We start from the raw sequence: 21,210 nt of genomic DNA on the forward strand, positions 1-21,210 counted from the left end.
GCCAGTAAGCCACAGCCTCGTGGAGATAAACAGAGTAACAGAAATGGGTTAAATTAATATGTAAACATTAGCCATTAAGAAGATAGAGCTAATGGGCCAAGCAGTGATTCAATGAATACAGTTTCTGTGTGATTATTTCAGTTCTGGGTGGCCAGGACGAACAAGCGGCCTCCTCACAATATTGTAGGACAGTTTTATTTTGGGGGGGGGGGACCATAGAAATTGCTGTTTTGTTTGGAAATTGAGATAGCTATATAGTTCCTTGGCTCTGGTACTCCACTGCTTCCTCTTCAGTCTGTCATGGCAAATCTCAAAAGCAAAACACAGTAGGACAAAGGGTATCTTCAAATCACCCAGTCACTCTCTTTATGCCATATATCAAAAAACAGGTCCATCGGCATTAAAGGAATTGGTACATTTTGTGATATAGGGGAGAGGCATGAGTAGGAAACCATTGGGAAGATGCCGTTCCCTTTCTGACATAATTAAATTCTTGATTGTGATGCTCTTAAATGAACCATGAAATCCTAAGCACTTACTGTGCAAGTGTGATTTCTAACTGCGGCTTTTTTTTCTGCCCCCCAAATCTGAATGTGAAGGTGTCAGATGCATAACTAATCTTAGCCGAGTCTATATTAAGAAACCGGCAAGGTGTCTTTATTTAACGTGCATATTCCGTGAATGTAATGTAGTGTTAAGTAGCATGATTTCGCACATCGCTCTGAAAATAAACGCAGCTCTTTAATGGGAAAGGTTACTTTGTATTTAGTTTCAACAGAAATGAGAAATACAGAAGTAAAACATGAATGCGTGTGATCACAGCAGTTGTGTGCGTGCGTGCATGCGTGTACACGTGCACGCTTGCACGCGTACACAAGCTCAAGCATGCATTTCAGGTGCATAAGAGCCAGTGCTTGGGATTGTGCCCTGTGTCACACAGAAAAGGGGGATTCTAACACCCTTTTATCCTACTCTGAAAATTTTCTGAAATTCTGAAAAAAACTTCTGAAAGTTTTCTGAAAATTCTTTACCCCAGTGGGCTGTGATTTTGCTTAGGGATGCCTCCATGGTTCAGCACTTAGTTACAGGAAAGCAAGGACTTTCTATTTCATCCTGGAATCTCAGTTTCTGAAGAAACTATCAGGGATTAACTGCATGTCTGTTTAATGCCTTTGCTGCAGCAGGGACAGATTCTTGAAGTAATGAACAATTGCAATTCAAGACCCAACTGTGGAAGAATGAGGGAGAGCAAACCGGCAACTCTGAGTTAAGAGAATAACTATTAGCCTCTTCAAATGCTACTCCAGACTCTTCCTGTCTGTTACACACCACCCAGTGCAAACATAGAGAGATCACTCATGTTACCTTTGAAATTAAAACTCTGGGTCTTGGCTTTTGCTCATTTAGCCCATTTGTCAACTAAAAAAGATTCCGAAGATTCCATTGAACTCACTGGGCAAGTGCTACAAATCTAAAGGCGGCAGGGCCTTGAATTAATGCCAAAGATCTCATATCTCTTCGCAAAAACTCTCTCCACAAATGGCATGCTTTATGTAAATATGTTCGAAGCTCTTGAATTCCTGGTCACCTTCAAAACAATACTTTTCTTAATAAAAAGACAGTAGGAAAGAAATAAACATGTCATATTGTAATGTGTGTCTGTGCACATGTGCACACACACATGGACCTGGAGGGAAAGCCTACGGTTTCTGAAACAATTAAAGAGGTCTTTATGCTTCAACAAGCTGAGGACTACGTCTGTGGCAGTTATGTTCTATAGGGCATGCTTCACGATGCTAAATGAAATTTTGAAAGTTAATGGCTAAACAGTGCTTAAAGCACACACATTACTCATGATCTATTTTAACAATATTGTGGGTGACTAACTCAATAATGCTGCTGAACACCCATTATGGTTTTGTTCAGAAGCGATGCCTGAGAATCTATGCCTCCTTCGGGGTGAGTTTGCATTCTTCAGTGACTGAACAAAATATATATAATTTCGTGTCTCTGTACAGGGAGGATGCTTACACGATGCCAGGTATTGCTCCAACCAATACTTGCCACACCCCTCAGTGACGTGGGACAGGGTGGTGTTCATATTTTGACAGAGGGTTCCCTGAAACAGTGATGAGGTTGGATGGACACAAGATCATCTAGGAAGTGATGAGCTTGGAGTTGAATCCAGTCTTGAACTATGCCCGCCAGCGGTTTTCACAACTGTCCTTGGAGGAAAGAACAAGAAGGTTCCAGAGCTACCTAGAAGCTGACTGGCCATTTAAGAGCCCTCGGTCCCCTCTTCTAGCCACCCTGCTTCTATGTTCGCATTCACTTCACATCCGTATCCACACATATCCCCGCGGCGGGCACAGATGTGAGCTCTTCTCTCTTCTATCTGTTTGACGCTCTGCTTGCTCTTCTTCTCCTGGGTACCAGCACTGCCTAACAGCTAGAGTGCCTGGTTGAGGCCTGCTTTCCATGCCTGGCTGCTGCAGGTAGCCCCTTCACATCTCCTCCAAGTTCAGACAGGTGGGGTCAGCCTCCTGAGGGTTGGCCCATGGACTTGTTTGTGCTGCTCTTTCAAAGGCCTGAGATGCTAGTCCAGGACAGCTGGCGTCTGAAGGGTCTCTTTTTCCCCTGCCAAAATCAGAGACAAAGAGAGTCATGGAAATATTACAGCTCCCCTGAGCCCTTCCTTCGGGCTGCCACTAAACATGCAAATACGCCCTGGGTGGAATTGCTAAAGAGGATTACTGCACTTGTCTTGCTTGCCTGCCCATTTTAATTTGGCAGGTGAGGTCAAGGCCCAGCAGAGGCCACACTTCAGTGTTTGCAGGCTGAGTGTAGATGCTGGGAGAACATGGTAATTCTGATAAAGCAAGAAATGCCCGAGTCACTTCAAAAGCTCTTGCTATTTTTCAAGGCTGGCAAGCTCAGTCCCCAAGAGAAGCGTGCATTTGTGAGCAGACCAGCCATCTTTGCATATCACCAGACAGAAAAGGGCATCTCCTCTGTAAGACAGGAAGGTCCCAGGTCTGTCGGACTAAGCCAGATGGGAGGACAGGAGGGTAAGTGTGAAGTGATTGTCCAGGAGGTGTTGTTGTGTGAAAGGGCAAAGTATAATATATTCCAGACAGAGGACTCGGTCTGAGACTCGCTGTGATCTCTCTGGTCTGGGGTGTCTAGAAATGAAATAGCGCAGTGAGTCTCAAAGTGTGTTCTGAAGACCCCCCCAGGGTGTCCTCCAGGGGACTTTGAGATATAATGTCACAGAGATGCTGTGTCATTATCTGCTTTTCATTGTGTAGATACATGTGTCGTCAGAAAAGCAATGGTGGACACAGATGCAGTCACATTAATACTGTCTCTGGACTTTACCCCACTACCACACTGTCACAAACACAAAGGAACCATTCTCCATCATAACAGCCTCAATGATGCAATAGGATTACTAATGAAATGATGAGTTCATTTCATCTCAGCCTTTGTGTATGTTTTTCCCCCCATTCTGAATTCTGTGTGACAAAATGGAAGTACCACTGGGAGTGCAAAGGGTCCTGTTTCCATGCCGGACATTGATATTGTCTGTTGCTCTGTTTCCTGAACATTCGTCTCTATGCGGCAGCGTTTCCCCCCAAGAGAGAGCTGTTGTGGGCAAGTCACGAGTATTCAGACTGGGATACTTGGAAGATTTACTGAAAAGAGATGAAGTGAATCCAGTACTTTCCTTTTCTTAAAAAAAAAAAAAAAATCTATGCGTGTGTGTGTGTATGTAAGTATGTGTGTGCAGTTGTTCACAGGGTCCTGAAGAGGGGGTCAGAGTCCCTGCAGCTGGAGTTGCAAGCAGTTGTTGGCTGCCCTGTGGATAGAGGGAATTGAATGTAGATCTTCTACAAGATAGCTAGATCTTCTTAACTGCTGAGTCATCTCTAGCCCTTGAACGGTATTTTAAGAAAGACAACAGATAATATTTATTGTTAATGATGAAGTATGCATGTTTAAGGGGAAAACAGAAATCTAGACAACTCTTGAAAGTTCCTAGTGTTTCCTTTTCTTTAATGAGATCTATTAGTGAATATATGTGTTCATAAATATATATTATGTAATATATACATAAATATATTATAGTCCTTAATGTATTTTTATAAATTATGTTTTCCATAATCCAAGCAATCTATGTCATATATAGACTAGGAAGAGGCCAAGCTTTTCCATATATATAATTAATGATATAAACAAAATCAAAATAGGCATTTTGCACAATAGCTAAATACTTTGCATAGCATTGCAGGTTCTATGTGAATAAAATTCCCCTTAACTAAAAATCACATTTGCATATGCTTTTTAACAAAGCAGTTCAAACTATCCCTAAGAGCATTTGACGGATCCTGTGTGTTGCTGCAAGTGCTCTGCATTTGTTACTTAAGGGTGTGGTGACAGTTATCAACAGCTACGTGGCTTAAATCAACAGAAAGCTTTCCTATCCTGCTTCTGGAGGCTTGAAGGAAAGCACCCTGGGGTTAGGAAGACTGGATTCCGCTAAAGACTTAGGAGGGAGCCTCCTTCCTTGTCCTTCTGGACCCTCTGGTGTCCCTAGCTCTCAGGGCATCTGGGGCTTACTCCCATCTCCACGTTTCCCTTCAGATGACTGCTTCATCTCTTTTTTATGTGAGGATAGCAGGCATGAAGTTTAGGGACCACCTAAAATCCCCTGTGATTTTAACTCAGATCTGTGACAAATTCCCACTGATAAAACCCTGTTTCCCACCGAGGTTCCATTCTTAGGAATCTTGGGCTACTTCTCAGCTACTGCAGATTGCTAATTCAACTTGACTGTCCTGTGCAGATGTAATTTGATAATCTGGAACTTGCCAAAGGGCCAACTGTTCTGCTCTGGATTATCAGCTTTTCCAGAGTAGCTCATCTGTGTCTAGAAGCCTCAACTTCTCCATTTATTTACTAATTGGGTTCTGGCTCACTAACAAGTTAGTGTGGGGTAGAGAGAGATTATATGCAAGTACACATTCACAACATGGTGCCTGCCAAGGAAAGAGTTCTCTCGGTAAATAGTAATAGTGTATTTCCTATTGTGGGTTAGTAGATAGTGAGCATTATCGTATGCACTAGACACCTTCTGAAATGCCAGATGTATTAGTGAGCAGTGGAAACAGGCATTGAGGTTGATGGTAACTTCAAAGATTGTTAATAAATAGTAAGGCATGATGCTGCTACAAGCACAAGGAGACAGGGATGGGGAAAGCAGAGTAACAGGATCCTGAGTGAGTGGCCCAGGGCACTGAGTAGACATCAGTGTCACCAAGAGCTTTACATTGAAGGAGTATGTTTCAAAGAACTACCCTAGAGGACCAAACGCTCAGAAGCACACTCCCTGGGATTTCCAATCTTCTGTGTTGTATTCATGAGCCTGTACTTGGTCCCCATTTGGGTCCCATTTGGAGACCTTGAAGCACAGGGCAGAGGAACCCTTAAAAGCTCCTCACACTGTCATTCTCTGCCATCCCATCTGACCTGCCTTCTCACAGCAGGCCAGTTTTCTATCGGAAGTGGGCTGGGTGGACTTCATTCTTGAACCTTCTCCTTAGAATTCTCACCTTATCGCCCATCTTGCAGCCAGTCTTGACCCATCCCTGCTGAAGAAGGAACCAGTACCTTCTCAGGAGCTGCCCTTATCCTGACCTCAGTTGTGTTGCTCCTTGAGACTCTCTGATCCTTTGTCTCTGGGCTTTCCTGAAGCACGGTCCCTCTTCCTTCTATGACTCCCCCTCCCCTGATTATCACTCTTGACCTCGGCCATCCTTGTGGCCCTTCCCTGCCTGTGTCAACTCCACCAAATTTCTTCACTCAGGTCTGGAACGGTGACCAAGCTCCCTGTCTGTTCCAAACTCACCACCACTTCTTGTCCTCAGCCATGTTATTACAATTCTGAGTAGAGAGATGACCTAACTTTGTGGTCCTGTTCTGACTGGCTGTTAATTATTACAAAACAACAGACAACACAATGCAGAATCCCCCGCAGTTAAATTCTTGAGTTTGTGTTACTGATGGAAGAGATAGATGAGGTTCTGACTCCAGGCCTCAAGGAGCTCATGCGGTATTGGCTGTCCCTGGCTGACCATAGTCCTGCAGGTTATTCTGTGTGTAGGAGGTCATTTCACTTCCAGCACTCGGGGCTGAGGGCTGCAAAGCAGCTTCTTAAACTTTTGAAAAAGTTAGAAATTTACATAACTATTCAGTTGGAAAAATTATAGCACCAGTTAATGCCCCAAGGAGAGCATAGACAAAGATGTTTTTGCTTTTTAACCTCCGAGTGTGTTTGTGGGAGTTTTATGAATAATAAGTGGCTAGGAAAATTCCCAGGCAGCTTCTCTAGTATAGTGTGCATTTGCTGAAAAGTTGTGCATAAGTCAGAGAGTGAAGATTGAAAACGTTTGTGTTCAGAGAAAGTCATTGAGAGGCAGTTCCTCATAATCCGTTTAATTTGTTCCAGAAAGAAAGCATTAAGTCACCCCCTAGCATACAAGGATAGAGACAGATTGGATAATCATCAGAAACTGTTCATCATTTGACTGAAGACATTTAGGTATTTGTTTCTAAAGGAAAAAAAAATCGATGCTTCTATAGAATCTAAGGGAAGCTACTCAGTAAGGCTTCCCTAGGATAGAAGACAGCTGAAGGTGTGTTTTATGTGGTAGCTGTCTGTTCAGTATCATATCATATCTTCTTTCTTCTTGGGGCCATGAGCATCCCTAAGCAAAATGCTGAAAAGAAGAACTAAAATGGCCATGAAGACCCACGCAAGCCCAGTGGATATGTGAAGCTTTTTCCCTATGCAAGTGAAGGAAAATGGGATCCCAGCTGACTTTCTAGATTAAAATCCTGCAACAGGAGCTTATTTCAATGAGACATGTGCAAGAATGAGACTATAGATGATTCTAGTGATCGTAACAGTGAGCAAACACACAGAGACAGCATTCCTGGGGAGAAAGATGGAGGTCTGAAACGGAGGTTTGTGCTCACAGAGCTTTCCATTAGAACCAGGCTGTGCTCGTCTCTTCTCTAAGAACAGTCCTGACTTTCTCGGTTCAATAATAATGGCCAGTATGTCATGGCTGAATAGCAAAAACCCTAGCTTTAGTATGTTATAAAGTTAAAAACAAAACAAAAACTATCACGAAGCATCTAGATTTTCAACTTTGATCTTTATCTTTTATATCTAGGAGACACTGTCATCATCCTAAAATTAAGATATTTTTTTTTCCTGTGATACAGGTCCCCCTAGTGCAGAAAAAGATGATTAATTATTCAGGAAGACCACCTTTTTTTGAGTAACTAAACATGGAGCACATGTGGCTATCAGATTGGCATCTGTGGCTGTTCTTTAGAGTAATATCAAAGTTGAGACTAACTTCCCAGGATGGGTTAGCTTGCACCGCAGAGCTCTGATTGTCTGTAATCAGGGGAAGAACCACAAACTCCAAAGAGTAACAGACTTGAAGTTGGCTAAAAATCAGAATAATCAAACGGGGAAAAATAAGATCTCAGAAATCTTGATTTTTAAGCACAGAATTATAGTTTCTTTGTGGGTTGAACTGTGTTTCCCATCATGGCTCTGAACCCTCTGCGCGAATGCACTGTTTCTAAAAGTGTGGTTATAGAGTTGGTAGAGATGCAGAGACAGTAACTGTCAGATCCTGGAAGAAGGGGGCTCAACTCAAACCTAGAACAGACATGACTGAGAAATAACCAGCGTAGACCAAGAACTAGGCCTGTGGGTCTCTCATGTGGAGACTGAGGAGTACCCTCCAAGTTGGAGAGAAGAGTAACAGAACGGACCCACCAGAATGTAACCCTTCAGCAGTGCTGGCCTAGTGATTTAGAGATGATAATTTCCAGGCTGTAAACAATAAAATTATTATGATTATTTTAAAATTTATCTTATTCTTTTAAGGCAGGGTCTCACTTTACAGCCCTAGCTTGTCCATGTAGACCAGGCCAGTCTCTTATTTTACGGAGTTTGTCTCAAAGTATTAGGACTATGGACGTGTACTACCATACCCAGCAAGATATTCTCCCCCACCCCCGCCCTCTCTCTAGCGCTCTCGCTCTCTCTCTCTCTCTCTCTCTCTCTCCCTCTCTCCCTCTCTCTCTGTCTGTCTCTCGATAAGGTCTCATGTAGCCCGGCTGATCTCAAACTCACCATGGAGTTCTGATTGTCCTGTGTCTTTTTTGAGTGCTGGGAATACAGGTGTCTGCCACCACACTTAGCTTAAAGCAATGCTGAGGGTAAAACCATTCTTTTAATCTTTTAACACATCTGGTCTTTAAAAACAAGAAAACTCAAGCTGTTTTAAGACCTGAAGCCAACATAGTATTCATTCTTCCCAAGATTGGGTTAGAAGTTTGAGAGCCCACCAGATACAATGTTGCTTTCATGATTCTTCTTTGCATTTCTCCTCCAGTGCTGAGAACTGAAGTCTGTACCTCACACGTGTTAGGTGCAGAGTGGACCATGGAGACACATCTTCATCTCACTTTCATGATGGTTAAGCCAACCTTGCTCACTAACCAAGGAAAAGGGCACAAATAACTCTGACTTAACATTATTATACTGATATATAGCAATCAAATATATTGATAGTTTCCTTGGTGGAATGAAAAGAGATCCATTTTTCCTTGAAGGAGAATGCCAGGTAATTTAGGGGGAAAGCAAGCAATGGGAAAATAAAAAGAATGAGGTGTGGGAACTGTGCTACCAAATGCAGGCTTGACCCTAAGAGGTCTTTGTTATTTGCTTAGCTAGTTGGGATTCTGAGTCTGCTCATTTTTATTTCATTTGAGTGGGACTTGTGAGCGCTGCATGAAGCCACAATTCCCGGAGAGCATTCGTAACAGGGGAAATATTAACATTTCCCAAGTCGTGATGCAACACAGGCTCCACTAATTGCTGTTCTCTGTGGCTGCTCTCCCAACTTGAAGCTCTCCATAACCCAACTATGGAAATCCTGTTTGTCGGCCTCTCGCTCTCTTCCCTCGGGAAGGAAAAAATAGCAAATTGCAAGACTCAGCTTGTTAAGTGAATTTGCTTTGTTTTTGTGGAACCAAATGCAAGTGAGATTTCGGAGGCTGTGGGTTTGTGGTTAGATTTGTTAAATGACTTCATGCTCCCTCCCAGTTGCCAAATAAGTTTAATGTAGAGACTGTCAATACTTGAAGGATGTTAGCCTGTCCAAAGGCATTTATTCTCTTCAAATGTCCCTGGAACATGTGAGGCCGTGAATGCTGTTTAGGTAACTTCATTCAGAGTCCTGCCTTTTCTAGGGCAGGTGTATAAGGGACCTCTTCTTTCTCAGCCAGAGACTGTCTTCCTCCTAGTGACTGCTAACATCCTAACTTGAGTCTCTTTCTGATGCTTGCTCTTCTTCTTGATACCAACAGCTGTTACCTTGTGCCACACGGTAAATAGAACTGTTGTTACTAATATCCTGTCATTTGCTTGTCGACTACAGCATTCCACAATGAAGAAAACTTGCACCTTTGTGTTACAATGATCTCTCCTCTCTAGGACTTCACCTTTCTCCCCTGCTGCTCTCCAGACCATCTCAACAACTTTGATTGTCAAGATAGATAAAAGATTATGCTACTACAGATTGCAACAGGAAGCGATTTTAATAGAGGTATTAAATTAGGCTAGATTTTTAAAAGGTGACTTTTGAATATATTAATTATTAGTAAAACTTTCTTAGAGTTAGAGCCAAATACCAACCCAGAGGACAATAAATAGTTTTCTCTCTGGAAGGAAGAACAATGAAGCTTGCTCAGTAATACTTCCTACCGGCTTGAATTACTTGATGGTGTCTCCCAGACTAACACTAACAGATAATGTGGCAGTCAGCAAGTGGCCATTGCAAGAGCAAGGGTGAGACTTCCACGTTCTGAGAAAAATTTTAGAGAGGTGTGTAGAATTGTCCTCTAAAAGGGTTCTCTGCAATATGATTTACATTTGGGGGGTGTTGCTAAGTTTCAAAGACTAAACTTCTGTATAAGGGTGGAGTGAGAGATAGATTAGGAAAACAAACATAAACAGTTTTCTCAGAAACAGCAACAACAACAACAACAACAACAACAACAACAAAAAACCCAAACCAAACAGTTGGATCCAAGAAATCCAAAACCAGGGAACAGTCTCAGGTTTCTTTGTCCCTTCACCTCTCCTTTTCTCCTCTCTTTGTCCTTCCTGGTCTTGTCAGGGGACTCAGCACACGGCAGAGCATAATGGATGGGCAGAAAACTATCATCAGTGGCTGCCTTTCAGTTTCAGAGGAGTCAGTGTGACAATAAAGGGGTTAACACGTCAACCCCTGGCAGAACTTGGAGATGATTAATGTGTTGTAGACCTGAGGCCCTGGACGCCGATGACCACATAGCAAATGCATTCTGCTGGGCTACTGCTCTGACAGACATTCTTATTCATCCACCTCCAGCTCTTGCTTCTGAGATGCCTTGCAGAGGAAGTCATTGTTTATGCATACAAATGATAATGATTAAAGATGATTGTGAATCGTCTTTATTTTGGAAGATGCATTCTGAATTAGCACTGGCGTCTACTGTTACAAGTCGAATACAAAAGTTCCCTTTGCACGTGAGATAGGCAGTCATTAGCATTCGGAGAGTCTGCAGGATGTTAACTAAGGCTCTGTTATTAAGAGTTGCTAACACATGTATTCAACAATGTGACGGAGAAATCCAAATTATTGCAAGGTAGATTTGAGGTTTTCATTTTCCCTTTTTCACAAGGTATATATAAGAAAATAAAGTAGACCATTTAAAAATAAACCAAAAGCTTCAGAAGAAAATAATGTGTTCTCCATTTATTATCATAAAAGAGAAAATGAGTGTGGAAGAAACGGAAGCACTGAATGCTGTTTTTCAAAAGTCTACAGGGTAATCAGAAAGGGACGAGCCTGGCTTGAAGGCAGGAACAGGCATCCGTGATGGACTAGGGGAAGGATGGGTAAAATGGAACCTCAGTAACCCAGATATGTTCAAATCCACAGGTCCCAATGGCTGGCATCCTAGCGTACTTAATGAATTGGCCGAAGTCATCACAGAACCGCTAGCTATCATTTTTGAGAGCCCGTGGAGGACTGATGAGGGGCTGAAGACTGGAAAAGGGCATATTTAGACTCTCCTTTCACAAAGGGAACTGGATGGTCACTCTGGAAACACTCATCAGCTTAAATTTTTGGCTTGGAAAGTTCTGGAATAACCAACTTAGTAAGATGAATAACTTACGTGTAGCTAGTGTAAGGCAGCGACGTGCTGCCCACGAAAATCCTTTGAACTTGGTTTAAAACGACACTCCATGCGGGACGAAGTTCAATACATCTCTTGGGATTTCTCTCCTTCGCTCTTTGAATTTTTCATCGTAATAGATGGGGTTAAGACTTGTGGGTAATTACTAATTTTAAGTATACCATACCAAAAATGTTTCTTACAATAGCTAATTAATCATATCACTTTCAAGTTAGCCTCTATCTCGAGAACAGTAACTTTCACTTTATATTTTAACATACAAGTTATTCTACTTTGGCGAGAGCGCTGTTTTTATTAATTTATGTTATGTCGTATATAATCCTATCTAAAGAAGTTTGGTGAAGGAACTCTTCCTTTAGGTACTTCATATGGTGAGTTCACATATAAATAGAAGCATAGTACTGACCGTTTAAGGAAGAAATTCCTTTCTAACTTTTTAAATTTAATCTGGTGGAGGTATGTTGTTCCATTAGGAGTGCCATGTCCTCACATGATATTGAACACATGAGTTGTTTCATTCTTCCTTGCCCAGAGACTTCCCCTGCCCCCCCTTCCCAAGTTGCCTTATATCATCTCCCTCTCTTTAGTAGACTTCGGATACAAGTTTTGGGGCAGGGACGTGACCTGTGGCAGTAGGCAAGAGGAGCCTTGTCCATGGACCGGTGCTTGAGGAAGACAGAGGGAAATGGGTGGGAGTGAGGAAATGAATCTGGAGTTTGGGGTTTGTTTTGTTTTTTTTCATGTCTCGTCATTATTCCCTTTGGATGTTGTTAGTTTGATTTCCTGCTAAGAAAATGCAAGAGTGAAGATAGGGTCTGATCTTAGATGAGAGAAGGCTATGGGAGATTAAACAATGCCAGCAAGCTGCGGGGGCTGGCAAGTTGAGAGAGCCCCTCAGCTGTCCTGTACTGCGGAATTGTCTCTTCACCACTCAGAAGTACATTAAAGGTGCAGGCTTATGTCACTAAAATTATGGACAAGAACAGGAAACCTTTAAAGGCAAGAGATTGGCATTCACCTTGTCTTTAGGAATAGGTAGGCAATTAAGAAGGGGTGAGATTTCCAAAGGCATTCATGTCACAAATACTGTTTTTAAAATCTAAAATTTAAACACTCGAGCTGCCTTCAGAGATGAATGTATCACTCTGCAAAGCCTTTCTCGAGATTAAATACAGATGTAAGGAAATTAACTCCCAAGAGCATGTTGTGAGTGGCTCCTTCTCCGATACAATCAACTGCTCCATCACCTTTTCAAATAAGCTGGTCTTTAAGATACCTGTTAGATTTTTTTTTTTATTTTGAAGAGGTGTGGGTGTCCACATAGATCACTGATATGATTTACTGTGATAATGAATTGCTTCCTGGTTGAGACTTCATTTCCAGGTGCCACCTCCGTGACAGATTTATTTTACAGATGTCCATTTGCATGCATTTGTTGAACTGTGGCTAGTAAGGACCCAATTTCTGAAAAAAATCTATTATTTACCCTAGAGGCAATAAGAATAAAATCCTCTGCAACCAAAAAGGGTCTCACATCCTTTCAAGTTTTATTTTCCATTTGAATGATGTCCGACTTCAATTATTGGGCTGAATTTAAATCTTGTTTCTATGCCACTACTGGAATTTGAAATTAACAATAACCTACCTAAATTATGAGTCACAATTTAAGATGGTAGAATAGCCAGTGGGTCTGAAAGGTTTCTTGGGTAAAGAAAGGAGAATAAAACTCTATGGAGGGAATCAGTGAGAAGGAGCTTGCTGGTTTTTCCTGTACATTAAATCAAAATGAGGTAGGACAGCATACCAAAGGAACTCTGCCCTTGAATTGTTCTATTGGGACTTATCTTTAGGAAGAGTCAATTTATCAGCATGTCTTTTCCTTTTTTCTATAAACGCTGGTGATTTCATTAATATCTGAATGTGAAAGATGAAAATATGAAACAGCAAGATTCATGTCTTGATATGTCAATTCATAGTTCCCATTCAAATCAGGTTATGACAGGGTCTTATTTTATAATATTGAGAGGCTTATAGAATCACAGCAAAATTTTCTTCATCTTAAAAAAATTGTGAGTATGTGAACAAATCTAACTCATGCAAAAATTGCTTCATCAAGCAGGGTGGCACACATCTGTAATCCCAGCTGAATTCCAAGCTTGAGACCAGCCTGGGCTATGTAATGAGAATTCTGTCTCCATAAACAAATCAGAACAAAACAGAATAAATTAGATGGGACTATGGAGAAGGCTCAGTTAGTCAAGTTTGTGCCATGAAAGCATGAGGACCAATGTTTGAGCCCTAGAAGCTACCATGTAAAAAAGCCAGGTATAGCAGTATGCACTGGGGAGGACAAGACAACAGACCCCTGGGGCTTACTGGATGGTCATTCTAGCCTACTTGGTGAGTCAGTCACAGGCCAATGAGGGACCCTGTGCCAAAACAAACAATCAAAACAGGAAAACCAAAACAAGATGTGCCTGTAGAGAACACCTGAAGCTGACCTCTGGCCTGCACATGAGTATGTATGTACACGCATGGGCACGCGTGCACACACGCACACACACACACACGAAAGCACAATTAGGGAGGGAGGAAGAGAAGGAGGGAGGAAAAGAAGAGATATTTCTGGACATAAAGAAAATAACAATTTAAGGAAAAAATAAAGCCAAAAATCTCAGAAGCAAATGTATACCCATAAAAGATAGTGGTTTCTCAGTCCAAGAAGATCAAGTATTTTTTTAGACCAGAGCAGTTTGCATCATGGTTGGTAATTTGAACTACAAGAGGACAGTGAGCATGAGGGCTTCCTTTGAAATTACTCAAATCATAATTCAGATTCTAGAACTATTCCAGTGGTGCTTTCTTGAGCCAACACTCCAAGGTGCACAAACTCTACTGTAGCTTGAGGAATCATTGCAAATCACACTGAAACTTAAAGCTTCTTTTCTTTCATCCATAAAATGGCAAAAACAAATATCCCCTCTACTTAAGAGGCTTAGGAGTTCTGCAGTTTATACCTATTTTCAGTCCTTGGCTCAGACATGGCATCAGCAAGCGCTGAACTGTCTCTCTCCCTAGCCCTTCCTCAATGTCAGTGATTTTCTTCATTTCTTTTTATGTGGAAGAGATTACTTAAAACCAGCTGGAGAATCAAGTATATATTGACATGTTCTTCTGTTGTTCATTAGAAAAGGCCTTTTGCTTTTTAGGGGGGCTCAGAAAAAGCTACCCCATATCATCATACTAGGAGTTCAGTGAATGATTAGTGGCGGAATGAAGAGAGTTTGATTTAACAATAGGCTAGGGAGATGGCTTAGTCAGTGAGACGCTGCCCTTTGAAGCACACAGAGCTGAGTTAGACCCCAGAATCCTCATTTAGAAAGGACAAGTCTTTGTAATCCATTGCTAGAGAGGTGGAGACCATTGGACCCCTGGAGCTAGCCTGGCCTACTTGATGAGCTCCAGGTCAGTGAGAGACCCTTGTCTTTCTCTCACATGTCCATAAGGTAGATGGAATCTGAGGTACAATATCTGAGGTTGTCTTCTGACCTGCACACACACCTCCCGCTCTAACACACACACACACATATACACACACACTAGAAAGGGTTCAAGTTGTCTGGATAAACTGTCTTATGGACACACATGTAGCTATTTTTCTAGTACTCCTGTTTCTATAGCAGCATCAGGCAGTGAACGTGGCATATGTGTGGATTCCTGCTTTCATTACTGTCTTGCACAGTGAGTGCAAGTGCTTCCCCTCAATGCTACATCTGCAGTGGATCCAGCCAAAGATGATGAGGAACGAGCCAGCTCTTTTGTAAACTGTAACGAGGAGCCAGTCATACCAGTGAGCAGAAACAGCATTGACACCGGCCTATCTGAGTATTTTATCACTTAGAGCCCGAGTGTTGTACACAGTTCCCTTAAATAGAGAGGTTGAAGAAGAACAGAAAAAGACGCTAAAGAAATTAAAAATCTGGGGAAAATGCTCCACTCATATCCAATATGAGTAATATCTAAGTTGTTATAAAAAACAGCTTGTCAAGGCAGATGAAATATTCCTTACTTTCAGGAATGTAAGGAAATAAGAATAGAGCATTGGAGCCAGGGAGATAAAAATGAAGATCCAATCTCCAGCCGCCATGTCTTAATTCCAATCAAGTAGCAAGAGTTGGAAAATTTTTGCATGAGATAAGCTGGTAATGTAGAATAAACCCAAGGGGTGTGTCCATAGATGCTTTACTAAGTAACACCAGGTTGCCAAGAGCAAAGCAAGTTACGCTTTGGTTTCTAGAACTTTCTGATTTTACTTGTATCATGAGTCTTAACCTTAATTCTATATTTCTACATCAGATTGTCACAATGCTGAAATTTTGTGTTAATTTCTGAGATAAAAACCAGTGGCTTCCTTTCATAAACACTAATCACAGTTGGATATTACATTAAATACAAAGGGAGAAAAAAAAAGACAGAGAACTTAGAAAAAACAATTTAATTTACCTTTCTCTTTCTACTCATCAAAATATGTATTTTCTTTTTTAAATTGTCTATGTTCTAGAAATGAAGTTTCACATTTTATTCCTAATGTAAAGATACCTTTTAGGAAAATAAGTGCTTAAATTGTACAATAAGAACCACATGCCATTATTCCCTCTTTCTTTCCTTTATTTTTATTTTTTGTAACAGTTTTCGTCAAATTTCTTCCTCTGGGCAAAAATCCAATTAGTGAAGTTTTGAACATTTAAACTGGACAATTTTTTTGTATAAATATGCTGTATAATGCCTTTTATTAGATGAATTTTTTTCTTATTTCAAAAATGAAATAGTATATTGATTCTCAAAAACAAGGTGACTTGTTGAAGGAGACAGATGTTAGACAGTCTGCCACTCATTGCATTTGCTGCTCTATTGACTGAGCCTGTGATGAGATACAAGTTGGGTTATTAAAGTCATTCACTGAAAAGTTGTTCCCATATAGAAGCTTGTGTATGATGCTGGGAAGGCAACATGGATTTTTCCTACTGCTCAAGCACAGATTTTCTGATTGAAAGTTACCATTTGTATTTGTCAACAGAATGACGAAATAGTGTTTTCCCTCTTCCAGTTTTTTTAATGGAGGGAGGGACAGACAGTATGTGGCAAGTCTGTGACAAGCCTAATTGGGATATCCTTGTGAACCATGTCATGTATGCAGCACTGTGATTTGCAAACATATGTCTCCCTTCAATAAATGTCACGGCTTTCACAGTGGTTCTCCCTCGGCCTCTTTTGTAATCTTTTGCATTCCAATATAGGCAACAGTTTGAGCATTCTTTAAATTGGTAACCTATGAATATTTATGATGCAATACCACATTGGTGAGCATGGAAAATCAGAGTTCCAACTGCAAAGAAAGTCTCCTACCACACATGAGCCCGTTATGTGTACTTGAGTGTATTTGTGTAAAGCTTATATGTGAACCAAGCCACCTTCCCTTCTGTGATTCTGAGCAGTTCCAGTGGCTGACCCAGTGGGAATGGTGGGCTGTGCTGATTGGTAGGAAGGCTTCCTGCAGCAGTTTCTGCACATGGACATCCGCTGGGGCTCCCACAACGCTGCCTCCATTTGAGGACAGTGATAATTCCATAGCAGATAAGCCACGCCTTAGAGATCCTTAGACCCTGAGTTTTGAATTCAAACCCAAACATGATTGATTGGGGATGAGAGAACCTTAGAAAAGTGGAATAATCATTTTATTTGCTTATCATAGTCCTAAAACATTAGTTTGAAGTTTGGCAGAAACCTGGACAACAGTGACGGTGCTTTGGGCTATATGTGTTGATAATTTTTGTTAATCTTTTGTTTACATTGAATATGAGATGAAAGTAAATTTAAAGTGAAGATGTAGTTGGTTTTTCCCAAGGCCCCTAATCTTGTTTTTTTTTCCTTCATTTATGTTCCAGTGCATATACATAAAGAGTGATATGACATTTAAAAACAAAAGGCTCATCTTTCTAGAGTGCCCTGAATTTGAACTTTGACCATCAGTTCATGATTTAGCCTTGGCTCTTGTCCATATAGTCCCAGGGCCCTCCAGGGACCAGGACCAGGCTATGAAATCCAATATTTCACCTCCACATCTACCTTGAGCTCATAATCATTTTTAGAAAAGTTCATGGACTTGATAGACAGCATAGAAACACTTTTTCTTTTTAATTAAGGAGATACACGCAGACAGCAAAGCTTACCCGTATGAGGTTTTAAGAGAATAGATGGTTTATGTCATTAGTAAAAATCAGTTCACATCAGGCAACTTCTAAGAAGTCTTTCATCTGAATCTGGATAACGAGTGACCCTAGTTTCATCCCAGGCCATCTGGAGCCCCGCTGAGAATTTTTGTTAATTTAAAAGAGAAATCATAAACAATTTTAAATGAAGTAGTTACTCCTTGCTCCCTCCTAGACTCAGCCCTGAGGACAGAAGAGATTCATGTAACTATGGATGCTTTTTTGGCCAGCCTCTTGTACTTTAAAATACATTCTTGCACCAAAACCAGGATGGCTGTGGAATTTCATCTGCTCCTTGGTTGAGTAATGAGCACTGATCGCAAACTCTGTGTATTCGGTGCGCATCACTTCACATTCCTATCCGCTCAACCAATTTCACTCCAACTTCTTTCTGGAAGTTCTTCAATCGACCCAGCAGCATTCACACACACACACACACACACACAGCCACTTGGAATGAAGAACAAACATTTAATTTTGTCCTAAATTTGTCAATCAGAAAGCCTGAATCCAGTCTTGGCTTTCTTGGTGAGAGTAGTGCTGTCTACGTCGCTTCCTCTCCCACCTTCCGTCTCCCATCTGTGAAAGCATTCAGGGAGCAGAACATCCAAACACACTCTGGGGAAGAGAGGAGCAGACGGTATGTGAGCAAAGCACCTCTATGGGAAGGAATCGCCAAGTGGCATCACCTGAAGTCCTTGATGACCTCTGCCAGGCCAGGAGCATGTTTGTTCAGCCCCCACTAAGCTCCCTCCAACTTGGTACTTCCTCTGTTCCTGGCATATTGTTTGACATAGGCCTGAATGAATGAACTTCTCTCATTCTGAAGCGAACTACACTCCAAGGTCTGTAAGTTGGTTCTACCAGGGCATTTTCTGTTGTCAAGGAACTTGCAGAACACCGTGGCTTCTGTGTTTGTATGACAGCATGCTCTTCACCTTCAGACACAATCATACTTCCTGTTGCTAGACATTTGCCTTGCATGGCGTCATTGTTATGCAAATCTTCTAGATTTTCTGTTTTCTTTTTTATAAAATCAAATAAAATTTTATATACTCCATGTATTAAATAATTGATGAAATCAATAAAATGACACACTATTGCAATCGAGATTTTCTTTTCATTATTTTTCTCTTTTGTATTGTTGGAGAAATGTCTTCTAATCCTGCAAGTAAAACTAATAAGTAAATATCTAGTTCTGCAATGAAAGCTGGTCATACTATGGTCAATGAACTTGCCTGAAGCATGTTAGTATATGGTTTCTGCCAGACAAAATATAGAGGGATAAACCTCCTCTTAGCATTATGGACACACTCTGTTTTACATATAACTAACGTGAAATTTGTGCTCTATGACTTTGTCTTTTTAAGAATTTTTTTTTTTCACCAGGCAGCAGTGGCGCACGCCTTTAATCTCAGCACTCAGGAGGCAGAGGCAGGTGGAGCTCTGAGTTCAAGGCCAGCCTGGTCAACAAAGTGAGTTCCAGGATAGGCTCCCAAGCTACACAGAGAAACCCACGAAATTTCTCTAAGGTGACTTTTGTTTCCTACAAGTAGAAAGGTGGATACTAAGGAATAGTACAGGGATCATTCGACCTGGGTTTGAGCCCCTCAGAGCCGCTGATAATTATGATTGTGTCACCTTGAAGACATCATGGCACTCTGCAGTACTTATATGCCTGCATTCTTTCTTCCCTCTGTCATGCACTGATTACATGCAAGAAAGGAAAAGACCTCAAGCCTTTAGATTCACAAACCTAGACACAGATCCCAGCAGCCCACACTTGGCTGTGGGGCCTTGTACAAGTTCCTGAGTCTGTTCTGTCACTTGAAAGTCAGGTTTATGCCTTTAAAACATCACGTAAGCCAACTGGTAGAAGATCTTATGTAGATGGAAGACCCATTCTTACTATGTAACAGGTAGGTATTTGTAAGCAGAGGCTTGTCTCCTGTCTGTCTGCTTCCAAGCTCCCAGCAAGAGCCTCCCAAATTACCACACAGAAGCTTATCTTAATTATAAATGTTTAGCTGATAACTCAGGCTTATTATTCGCTAGCTCTTACAACTTAAATTAACCCACTTCTATTAATCTATGTATCATCACATGGCCATAGCTTTACCAGTCCTCTGGCATCTTGTTTCCTGGGTGGCTGACTCACATCTCCCTCGACTCCACCTTACTTCTCTCTGTATTCTCAATCTGACTTTCCTGCCTAGCTGTAGGTCAAATCAGCTTTTATTATCAACCAATGAGAGCAGTACATATTCACAGCATACAGAAGGATTATTCCCCAGAAGGCATTATTTGCAGAGAGAAGGGCACGCATCCTGAAAGGGAAGTGTGTATGTGTAATTTATGAATTAGAAACTTTCAAAATATATTAGAGAATATGCTTATATTCATGAATCAGTTGCAGAACAATGTTAAAAGGACATTTAATACATACCAAGCAATCACACCCATGACATAATCTTCATAAGAACTTTGTGAATGTTTTTTTCATCTATGAGTTATTCCAAATCTATAGTTGAGGAAAGTAAAATAAGATGAAGTTTTGGTAACTTAATCCAAAGTCTCATAGCCAATAACCAAGAATCTGGAATTTGAGTACCAATAGTGTTGCTTTAAGCCTACCTTCTTTACCTTTATGTGTGTATGGAAGTCAAAATATTCAATGAGAAAGACTATCAAGAAGCCAGAGAGAAGAAGCTGGCAAGAGTTATCAGAAAAGAGGGGGCGTGTGAGAGGCTCAAGTGAAGATTGTATCTAGTCTGTTTGGGCTGAAAGAGAATACCAAAGCCTCAGTTAGTGATTTTTGCAAGGCTCTGTCAGCAAGGAAACCCAAGACCAAAGTGTTGGCAGGTTTAATTGCTGGCGAGAGTTGTGCCCTCTGTGGGGATGCTGAGAGATGCCATGACCTCACGTGGCTGAAGGCAGAATGGGAAGAGAGCAAATGAAATGTGAACCCTCCTTTGCCACGGTCTTCTCATTCACAAGGACTGAGTCCCCTACACACCGTTTCTTCTAAAAGTTCTCACCTCTTACTACGATTATGTTGGCAAGATGAGTTTGGAGGGAGTACATTCAAACCACGTGAGTTCTCCTGATCCACCTCGCCGTATAAGAAATATATTCATTCCATCCCAGTAGTTCTTGTAGTCTTAACTCATCCCAGTATCAACTGAAATGTCTAAGTCTGAAGTCCTTTCCATCATTTTAGTCGGATCTGCGAGTAAGAGATGGGCTTCATACCGAGGCCAGTTGCTCCCCACCTGTAAACTTGATGTAAAACATGTGTTTCCAAAATTCAGTGGGAAGACAGGAATATGAGAGTGCTGTAGCCACTGTTCTATTGCTGGCAAGAGACACTGTGACCAAGGCAACTTATAAAAGAAAACATCTTACTGTGGACTTGCTGAGAGCCTCAGAACATTTGTTCATGAACATCATGACAGGGAACATAGCATAGGCAGGCAGACACACAGAGCTGAGAGATCGTGTCTTATCTACAAGAAACAGGTAGAGAAAGAGTAAGACGAGTCCAGGTATGGGCCTTTGAAACCTCAAAGTCCACCCCCAGTGTCACATGTCTTCCAACAAGGCCTGA

General features: G+C 41.4%; 1 protein-coding gene across 1 annotated transcript in view; it reads left to right on the forward strand.

The window, feature by feature from the left end:
* Samd5 (sterile alpha motif domain containing 5) overlaps positions 1-12,728 on the forward strand; it is a 50,107-nt gene extending 37,379 nt beyond the window's left edge. Inside the window, exon 2 of the mRNA XM_041680292.1 lies at positions 11,076-12,728. Within this exon, the coding sequence (XP_041536226.1) occupies positions 11,076-11,138 (63 nt within the window). The 3' untranslated portion in view covers positions 11,139-12,728. The remainder of the gene's footprint in view (positions 1-11,075) is intronic.
* The last annotated feature ends 8,482 nt before the right edge of the window (positions 12,729-21,210 follow it).

Source organism: Microtus oregoni, unplaced genomic scaffold (genome assembly GCF_018167655.1).
Source record: "Microtus oregoni isolate MIOR12 unplaced genomic scaffold, Mior012 000033F_ref0000390, whole genome shotgun sequence".
Lineage (NCBI taxonomy): Eukaryota > Metazoa > Chordata > Mammalia > Rodentia > Cricetidae > Microtus > Microtus oregoni.